This window comes from Hakea prostrata, unplaced genomic scaffold (genome assembly GCF_041222555.1).
Source record: "Hakea prostrata isolate BN-2017 unplaced genomic scaffold, UWA_Hpros_2 contig_12, whole genome shotgun sequence".
Taxonomy (NCBI): Eukaryota; Viridiplantae; Streptophyta; class Magnoliopsida; order Proteales; family Proteaceae; genus Hakea; species Hakea prostrata.
In genome coordinates, this window is record NW_028291131.1 from 808,921 (window position 1) to 819,640 (window position 10,720).

At 36.9% G+C, this 10,720-nt stretch overlaps 1 protein-coding gene across 2 annotated transcripts; it reads right to left on the reverse strand.

The window, feature by feature from the left end:
- Positions 1–904: 904 nt before the first annotated feature.
- LOC148999389 (WPP domain associated protein) lies at positions 905–10,422 on the reverse strand. 2 transcript variants are annotated; one of them, XR_016170958.1, is made up of 2 exons: positions 1,448–1,522; positions 905–1,157 (listed from the first exon to the last, which is right to left on the reverse strand). XR_016170958.1 is itself a non-coding variant. In XM_089141216.1 (2 exons), the coding sequence occupies exons 1-2, from the start codon at positions 9,898–9,900 to the stop codon at positions 1,133–1,135; spliced, it is 3,627 nt and encodes a 1,208-aa protein (XP_088997342.1). In that variant the 5' UTR covers positions 9,901–10,422; the 3' UTR covers positions 1,122–1,132. The 2 variants fall into 2 exon arrangements, 1 of the variants encoding a protein (XP_088997342.1); XM_089141216.1 differs by lacking the exon at positions 1,448–1,522 and adding an exon at positions 6,299–10,422 and having other exon boundaries at positions 1,122–1,157.
- Between the last annotated feature and the right edge of the window lie 298 nt (positions 10,423–10,720).

Sequence of the window (10,720 nt, forward strand, 5' to 3'; positions counted from 1 at the left end):
TTAAGATTTTATATCTTACCTTTTATTCAGAATAGGCCTGATGCTAGCGGCCCATCTAACAACAATAAACCCAAAAACAGGAAGCTCAAGGCCCATAGAACCTAAACCATTTGCTAGAACAAAGTCTTTTGAGGTCCCAACAACCCAATTTGATAATTTGACTATCTGCAGTGTTCTTGGGGGATGCCCCAATCACTGAACGCCTGCATTATTCATTATATTTTCAAATCTATGTTTATTCAAGTTCACAAGTCAGATTTCTGTCAAATTCTTCAACCTGCAGAACTTCTGCTTCACTCAAGTTTCTGGTCTGTTCCCCTATTTTTATTTTTATTTTTTTGAACTAGTCTCTAGCTCATTTCTCTGGTTTGTTATAGTTACCTTAGGCAACTATAGATTTGAGGAAGGAAAAGGAAAAGGAAAAGCTGTAGTCAACTCAAATGCTAAGATTGCAATCACTAGAAGAGATGATTGGTGCAATGAAATAATCGTTACTTTGTTCCTAACAGTTTTAGATTAAGTGGATACATAGCATTTTGCTTCAAATAATTAGTCATGCAAGGTATATTTTTCCAATGAGAAGAAGGTGTAATTAGGGACTTAGGGTTAAATTGTAGTATATCTATCTTTTCATTTCAGTAGCCAAAATGTATCTAATGAAGTTCAAATCTGTCCTGGATGAGATTTAACATTTTATTAATTAGTAATAACTACAGAGTTTTTATGTCTCTTCCTAGTTTTCATCATACTGATATAAGGCCTAGAAATTTGCAACAAGTGTCGGACCTGCAAAATGGTGCTTGTTTTGATTGTTGATAGCTAAATTGATGGTACTGTACTTGCTAACTAGAACATTCAATTTGAAGTCTTACCTAGATCCTCCATAGTTTTAATTGCTCCTGTATCTAGAGTTTCTATATAATTGGTGACTATCATAAGTTTCTAACAGTCATAAAAAGTAAGTACAACTGTACAATATAAAACAAAAACAGCAGAAGGTAAATCGATAAATCCACCCAACTAGAAGTTTCCAAGACTGGAGCAAATCTCACCCCAAAACAATGCTGCTGCAAAACAGGTGAATAGTGATTTAGTGTTATGTATATCTTCTCAAGAAGGTCCATAAGTCCATCTACTTCATCACCAAGAAGATCAACCTGCATTTGGACATGCACACACAACCATGCTATAACTGTGAGAAGTGCACCAAGCCGAACAAATTTGGGAATAATAACATAGTTCAGGCAAGGAAATAGGGAATGCTAAATGGAGTAATTCCCCCCTACCCCCCAACCCCACTCAATGATTCACTTCAAATATAGCGTTAAGTGTACTCAATAGGATCCTAGATTAAATCTGCAACCACGAATGCAACATCTTGGAAGCTTACTATCTGGCAAAAACACATATATGGCCAATGAGTAAGAGATATTTGCAGTTAGATCACCTCAGCTTCAGCTTTTTGAAGGTCAAAGCATCTCCTCTTAAAAGCTTTCCTATAAAGCAACTCATTTTTCCGTTGTGAGGCTACATGCTTAATAAGTGTATCCAATTGATATTGCACTTTGTCCAATCTGAAAATGGTTTAACATAGGACTCATAAAATTCCAGTGCTGTAGTTTGATTTTCAACTGAAAGAGAAAAAAGAACAGCGGTAATATGCAGTAGAAAACAGCAAAAAGACAAAAATTCATGAGCTACAATAATAACAGATGGGGTTCATGCAACTTAGGATGCCCCTTTTTTTTGCTGGACTCAGACATTGCATGGTAAAATCTTGCAATTACGCCTAAATGTTGACTGATATCAGACTAATGATGCAGAACACACGTCTTCATGACTAGGACAGTAGGACTACAAATGCCAATTTGCTCAAAAAGGAACTGAGAACATACTGCTACATGTAATGAATTTTAGAAACATGCTACCTGTACTATTTGTAAGGAATAGTAGCATCTAGAAACTTCCAATTTCAGATAGTGTGCTCAAAAGAGTTGACAAAAGGGAACTATAACAGCTCACTGTAAAGCATTGATAATCAAGTAAATCTGGGCCTGGCACAATTGTTTTATTCTCATGAAATTATTTTGAGGAGAAAATTCTGGGATTATATTTCTCTGAGGTCATTTCATATTTAAGTAGTAGTACTGGTGGTGTGGGTTGTAGTCAGTAAGGGTTATATGAAGAGGATATATGTAATGCAGATCCATTACCAAAATAAGCTTGCTTTATAAGTCTAGGTCTAGGATTGGATTTTATACATGTTGGGCCTTGACCTCATGGGTTATAGAGTTTCATATGGGATTAGTTGTTTTAGTTTCATAGTTGTGTTTTGATGTTATTTTGTTCTGAAATTGAACCAGTTTGATAGTGATTCAATTAAAGTGATTTCAATAGTCTTTCATTTAAGTGTTTTGTTGGACTGGAATATGATTCTATTTTGAGTTCTATTTTTAAATTTCAGTTTCCTAGCCAGTTTAGATTACCTAATCAGTTAAGGAGTGGTTTAAGCCTTTCCTTTTTATCATCGGATTCTATTTTTAGCCTTTTATATAAGGTTGCAAGCAAGGTCAGAGAACACTTATGAGATCTTGCGAGATTTCTTTCTTTCTCCATTTAGTGAGACAAGATGATGTGCTGAGCATATAGAATCTCAAGTCTAGACTTTTGAGTTGTAACTTTGATGATTGGATCATCATTTTAACTTTGTAATACATGCACACCATATTAGACTTGTTTGACATTGAACTTTCAGCATAAATATATGAGTATATCATATGTACAAGAGGCTATTTTAAGGTTTCACTTCAGCATAGTGGCTTCCACTTGGTGTCCAGAAAGGAACTCAGATCTGCACTATCATTTTTCATAAATCCAAGGTCACCAGTGTGTTCTCAGGGCTGAAATTGTTTGGAGAACAAGTTTTAGCCCAAAATGACCCCTAATACCCCTTGAATTGGAACCTCAAGCTGGGAGAAATGGTCCACCAACTCAGCAAGACCTTGCTGAAATCTCAAGCCATTACTCTTTTTTAAGATGGTGAGATGGGTCTCGAGATCAAGATCTTGAACCATAGTTGTAAGGGGTTAAGCATTGAAAACAACTTTTGATATTAATGAAAAAAATTTAATGCTGCTCTTCTTCTCCATTAAAGACTTTTGTCTTTCAATTGATCAGGACTACATAAATTGGTGTTTTGATCTGATTTGACACCTTGAGGTGGGAAGCCCATGTGGTTATTTGGTTCTTCGTTAACTCTCCATCATTGTTCTACATTCAAGTTCTGGCTTCAAGTTCAACATCAACAAATTCTGTGTCCAGGTTTATCTTCATCAACAAGTAAATCTGAATCAGAATCAACCCTAGCCTTCCTTCTCTTCTAGACCATGTTCACCTGGACTACCCAAACCAACCATGGGGAACTCTCCTAAAATCTGATTGAATCTTCCTCCACCCTAGTGGACAACTCGATCCATGTTAGCAGAGGTTCAGCCCAGCCATCCTCCTTAAACCTGCCTTCTTTTCTCTCTCAGGAGTCCTAATCCTACACTCCATGTATTCACCCATACCTTGCTGCTGATTGAACCTAGCAGTCTCTTGTCTGTTTGTTTTCAGTTTATCATTGCTGAAACAAGTTCACATAATATCCAACATCAACCCTACTTTAAAACCCTAATCCTAATCAGCTATCTTTCCTAGTTTAAACCTTAAAACTGGTTTACCTTTTGGTACAAGATTCTGGTTTGGCACCTGAGTTCGATCATTCAAACAAAGGACTACATTAATTCATCAGTGTAAATTCACTCAAAAAGAAATAATCAGTCTGCTGTTACAACTCTATAAAAATCAATTCATGGGAAACTCATAAATTTCTCTTGCAGAAAAACAATGTTTTAGAGACCAAAGTTTGCTAGCATCTAACAAAAACTTTTCGCATCAGTTTCCATAGAGCAATAAAAGAAGTTTTGTCCTGCATTTAAATTGAAGATCATCTGCTTAGGTATACTTGTGCATCGTAATATTCTTGCTAACAAAAGAAGTATAACTTATAAGAAAGGTGGAGAAAATAACATGCAATCAGGTTCCACTTCGACAAAAAAAAAAGCTCATTTTTCTTTTTAATTCCCATGGCAGTTCATGGTGCTTCAAGATGAGACCATCTTGCTCCTCAATTCATCTCCCCCTGTTGCATCTTATATCTCTTTCTCCTATGCCTATCGGCAAGCAAGATGAACCCAAACAACTACCTTCGATCAAACGAATTGAATGGAAGGATCTGGCAGAAGCACCAGTATCCCTACTTCAATTGAAAAGCATTGTGAGCCTCACCTTTAGTGAGTGGGGGGAAGCATTCTCTTATCTGAGCTCGCGGGCTTTCTTTCACTACGGTTGGGTTTGGTTTTCACATAGGCTCAAACATGATTTGAGGGGTCCTACCTATGCCACGCATTCAATACCAAAAAGCATGACAAAGAGAGAGCGCTTTCCTGTGTTGCAATGAAAAAATACCTAATTTAAGAGTGTCTTCCCTTAGGTTTCTTCCTCTGCACCTGCTGCCACCTGGTTGAGACTAGAGGGATAGATTAGCAAAGTGGGAAAAACGAAGCCAGGCATCTTGTTTGATTTTTAAACTTGAGTCATTCTGGTTCTAATTAAAATAGAGGGAAAAAAAAATTGAAACGTGGCATTTATGAAGCTTCAATATAGAGTCATACCCTACCCAAAAAATAAATATAATAAATATAGAGTCATACTATGTTTAGTTTAAAATGGTAAAAAAGGGAAGATAAAAACAGGAAAAGAGACTGTCTAAGTGTTTACAAGAAATCATAAGATTTAGAATTGATTACACAGGCAGGTCACAGTGGCAAATGTTAGAAGGAGAAGAAGAAGAAGAATACTTCCAAGAGAGAGAGAGAGAGAGAGAGAGAGAGAGAGGAGAGACAGAGAAAGATCTATCTTGGGATTAGTGCCAGGTAAGGCACTAATCCTGAAACCATGCCAGTGAAGAGCCTTTTGGTCCTTGTGGTCCTAAATCCTATTACCAAGTCCCTATTTATGTGTCCTTATGCCATTTTTTCTTATTAATCAGACAGAGTGATACGGCTCTAGTTCTTCTTCGCACTCTCTCATTCTCCACATTTTCTCTTTTGTTTTTCTCTGTTATATTGCTTACAATTATCATTGTTTTGGATACAACATTGGTTAATGTTTTTATGCCCCCAGAAAGAATTTACCAGTAATCCATGAAGCAAATTAGTGTAGTTCCAAAATGAAGGATGACTTAAGGCCCTGTTAGCCCCAAATCAGAAACTAGGACTGAATTAGAAATCTAAGGTGTATGGACAAACCAGACTGTAGAAATTTGATCAGGCAGTGTCAGTGTATAGCCACAAGGAGAAGAAATGCTGCTGCAAATTTGATTCAGTTCCAATGGACAGATTGCAAAATCTGCACTGATCTGATTAATGCGGTAGTAGCAAGCTTGTGACAAGTTGCTTGGGACTTGAGAGCTATCGAGTGAAGAAAACTCAGTTTGCAGGCCTTCCACAACAGCAGAAACACAAGAACAGTAACAACACATTCGAACAAGAAAAAGAAAAGTGTAGGTGGATTTAGCTCCTTCAACCCTAGGATTTAGCAGTTGACAGAAAGATTCTCTAAAGTTTTGAAAAGGTAGTATTCAGTCTTGTCATAGAGCATCTTCTGGTGATCTGGTCTTGAGCCCCACTAAATCTCCTCATGATATTCTCCTAAGGATCCAAAAGGGGGCTGCGACACTGATCACATGAACAGTGTTTTGGCCCTTCTAGAAGACCAGCTGTGCAGATTTAACCTGGTCCAGTTGATCCAATTGAATCTACTTCAGTTCTGCCCAGGTTCTAAATCACAAATGAGTTGTTGGTGAGGAAGATAAAAATGATGGAAACCTGATCTATGAGAAGCACTTTCTCAACAAAATCTACTCAGAAGTATTGAAAGACAGTAACATTTTTATGTTGGGCTCTTGATGAATTCAATGATTGGCTAAAGGAGGAACATAAAATCACCGGTCTGCCACTTTGTCTAAAAACTTGCAAGCACATGGTAATTGAGTTTGAACTTGAAAGAGAAGTCAATAATTCAGAAATCAACTGTTCAACCATTGTGCATTAGCAGATCTATAAGAATAGAACCATTAGATCATTCATATTATGGTTAGCTTTGTATTTTACAGAGATATCTACTATAATGGCTGAAGAAAAGAAAGGTCAAGTGAAAAGACACAAGGAATTAGGAAGGACTATTTTAATAATACCTCAAACTATTCCATTCAACTTTTTCATGCATCATGTGTTCAATATCGTCAGCTTCTTTTAAAACTTTCAGGAACATCTCTTGCAAGTCTCCATTTCTTTTTTGTAAGCCAAAGCAGTTATCTCCATAATGAGTAATTTCTTTGATTGGAGTAATTTGATCGTCAACCTGTTCTAGGACTTCAACAGCAATGCCTAATGAGGTTCCCATTTCCCTCAACTGAGCCTGACTGATAATTGTTTGTTGCAAAGCCTTCTTTAGATTATTATCTGAAACAAGAGCATTGTCATTTTCCAACGACACCAGTTCAGACTGAATGTTCTTTTCATCCAACTCATTGCTTTCCAAGGAGACAAGGTCAAAATACACATTTTGTTCAGATGACTCAGAGGTCTCTGTCAAGTTCTTATTTTCCTTCTTTTCTGAACCCTGAAACTCATGGATGAATTGTAATTCTCCCATATTGTCCATATTCCTTGTGCCTTGACATTCTGTTAAGAAAACCTTAGCATCTTTGACTGCCCCGTCAATTGCAATCCGATGTATGTCATTCTTGATGAGATCCTCAGCTACATAACTTTCTATGTCCACATTCCATTCCAGTACAATTGTCCTGAATAAAACAGATAATATATCCTCCCTAACCAGGCATTCTAAACACTGAGTACACATGTTACTAGATGATGAATCTTCTAGAAGGAAGCTATTTTTCAGAGCACTTTGACATTCCTTTACTTTAACATTAGCAGAGGTGTCAGTATCTTTACAAAACTCACTAGACTCGGAAGAATGTATCTCTCCTCTGCTGTGCCTATTAAAAATTATTTTTTCTATTGAACGGTTCCAGTCTCGAATCATTTCTTGTAGGAAAAGTGCCAGCAAATCTTCACTTATTAGTGTTTCTATGTTTTGTAGCATATCATTTGTAGGATGTGAGTTTTCCAGAAAGTTTCTTTCACTTCCATTTACTTGACCTGCTATTAAGTTAGAACCACAGGTGCCATCACATTGTTTCAATAATTCACTCAAAATAGTGAGATATATGTCTTCACTGATATGTCTCTCAATTTTATAATTTTCTATATCCCAGTGGAATTCCTTGACCTTTTCCCTTAAGAAAACCGCATGTACATCCACACTTATTAGTTCCTCAAGATCTTGACACAATGGGTTTCTAGACAGTAATTCTTTCAAAAGGTTGTCTTGCCCTTGGTTTTCTTGATAATCCAACAAAGTAAAGCTAGGAGTGCTGAGAATGTCTTTCACCCCATCACATGACACTGTTTGGCATAGCTCTCTTCTGGTGCAAGTTTTTCTATTATAAGTGGTTATGGCTTTGTTCCATTCTTTAACCATTTCCTGTAAGTAAACTGCTCTTACACCATCCATTATTACACTATCCAGATTTTGGTCCAAATTGTTGGCAAATGAAGAGTCTTCAGGAAAGCGAACTTCAGTTCTCGCTTCTTTTCTGATACAGCCTTCAGTGGCATAACTTTCCATCAAACAACCTGATATATCCTCCCTTACCAGATCCTCTAATCGTTCATTCATACTGTTGGTAGTTGAGCAATCTTCCAGAACTATGCATTCATTCCTTGCTTCTAGACAATCTTTTGGGGTTAAGCAGTGCCTGTAGCCAAGATCTCTAACAACCTCGCTGGAAACAATTTGATATATCTCTTCCTTGATTTGGCATTCAAACTTGTAGTTTTCAATATCCTTGTTCCATTCATCCACCATTTTTCTGAAGAAGACTTTAAGTACATCCTCTTTTATCAGGCTTTCTGTGTCAGAATTATTACACCACTCAAATTGATCCTTCAATTCCTTTCTTAGAAAAATAACATAAATCCCTTCGGATATCATAGATCGAAAGCTTGAATCTTCTGTTTCTTGTTTTAGTTGCCTTGTAACCTCTTTCATGTCTGGTTCAACCGAATGAAAAAGTGGCCCTCTGTCCACTTTCTCAGGAATCTTTGCCATATCATGAATGGCTGCTGTTTTATTGCTTGTTAACCCATATATTGATAAACTCTTAGAAGGCGGAACTTTTTCCTCATTAATACATTCGTAGTCATCACACTTTGCATTCATCTTGTGACTCCAATCGATAGCATTGTTTAGCCCCACAATAATATTAAGGATCCTTTTCCTGAGACTATCAGAGTCTTTATCTTTTCTTGAGTTTGCAGATCCTTTTTCTCTTGGAATTTCTACCTTCAACTCATCACTTTTTTGCCTTATGATGGACTCATGATTTCTCACCATCTTAGCAACAAAGTTACTAATAGATCCTGCTTGATCCTGTTCAAGTGACTCTTCCATGGGCTTTAGTCTATCAACCTTCACAGAAGCTTTATTGGACATGTCATATCTGTCTACATCAGAACCACAATCACCTTCAGAGAAAGTTTTCTCTCTTGAAGGATGCATACGCTGAGATGAATGCTCGTCTCCAGCATCTGACTGAGATGGAACAGTGGCTGAGTCACCATCTTTTACTGGAACCACCATTTGATTGACCAACAGTTCAAGTTCCTGACACAGTTTTGTCAGCTCATCCACCATTTTTGACCAACTATCACCAAGCAAGCCTTGAGTAATTTCTTTCCTTCCCTCACTTACTTTTGAGTCAAATTTTTTTTGGAAATCAATTAGGAAACCCCTACAGATAATTGCAGATATGTCTTTTTCTATATTACACCTCCATTGCTGTTCAATTGGCCTCACCTCTGACAAGGAAATGGCATTGTCCATCATCCCAAAAGCAAGATCTAATGTCTCTTTCAGGATGTCTATGTCTGAACCCATCTTTTCAAATCCTGTGTTCAGTTCTGGCCTTGAAGAGAAACTTAGTGGTTCCATATCGCAACCCTTATTATTCTCATAAACTTCAGCTGTATTTCTACTACTCTTCCATTTCCTTTTCTCCTCCATCAATTCTTCATCAGGTTCAGAATTGAAAGCACCAGAATAGTGAAGGTTAAGTTTTCTCATAACCTTGGTTAAATTTATCTGTTCATCCCTAAGTGTCTGTTTAATATTCCAAAATTGCTGATCAACGGTGTTCCTCAATTCACTAAACTCACCATCTACACCTTTAACCCAATCAAACCGACTACTGCGAAAAAATACCACTGCTCCATCACTGTTAGTTCTTTTAGGCTTGGAGTTTGAACGCAACGATTCGAGCTCCTTATCTTTCATTTCCAGAGCTTTTCTAAGCTTCAATTCATTCTCCAATCTCTCTAACAACTCTCGGTCCTTCTCTGAGATAGCTAACTGAGTTTCCTCCAGCCGCCTCCAAATTCGATCTCTGGTTTCTGTTAAATCTGACACTAGCCTCTCACGTTCAGGTTTATTGTCAACAATGTAGCTGTCTATCTCTTCCTGAACAAACTTTAAACACCATTCCAGTTGCAGTAATGCTAATTCATAGAACCTTGACTTCTGATTCAGTCTTTCTACGTTGCCTTCCTTAGAGCACACTTTATCAAATGCATCTTCCATGGCAGAATTCAAAATCCCAACCATTACAGAATCTGGTACCTTTCCTAATGACCTCAATCTACAACCAAGGCCATCAAAAAATTCATCCATTTTACACTCAACCAAGAAGTAGCCAAGCGTGGATATATAATATGAGTTTTATATTTTTCTCCCTCCAACCCAGTAACAGAATCAATGTGAAGAAGAAGAAATGTTAGAAATCAAACAAGAACTATTTTCCCACATAAGCAACCTAAACACAAAAAACTCTCTAGAAAAACTCAACCGTTGATGAAAAAGAATGGAGTTTTGTCTATAGATTTTCTCTATAATTCTATCAAAATAATTCTCCATCACCACTATCGCCACATTTTGCAGACAAAATTGATTCTATAGAACAATTCTACTGATAGGATATATTGACACAGATAAACAACATATCAACCAGAAGAACTCATAAGTAAAGAAAGAGGGAAATGAAACAATAAACTCTTCATGAACCCTTTAAGGATGAAAATTTTGCTATGTAAGTTTATCAAATAGATCTGCTTTACCATTCCATTCTCTACTGTCTTTTTTTGGGAATAAATTGGAAATTCTAGATTCAAGACTGACCTTTTCTCCCAATTTTCAGTGTCCACATATCCTTAAACCGTCTCTCTCGCTTTGGAACTCTTGGATGTCAACTACCACCCAAAAACCGTTTACCGATTAATCGTTTGTAATTTCTACCAAAATAAAAAGAAAAAGATTAATTGTTTGTAATTTATTCAGTTTTCGTTTAAAAAAAAATCCATTCAACCTTCATTTAAAATCATCTATTAAAAATAATTTGGTTCGGCTTTGTGCCTGTTGGACCTTGGAACCTACATTGTAATTTAGGGAGGTAGAGAGAACGGATTTGGACAGGATAGTGGTAATACTAATATCC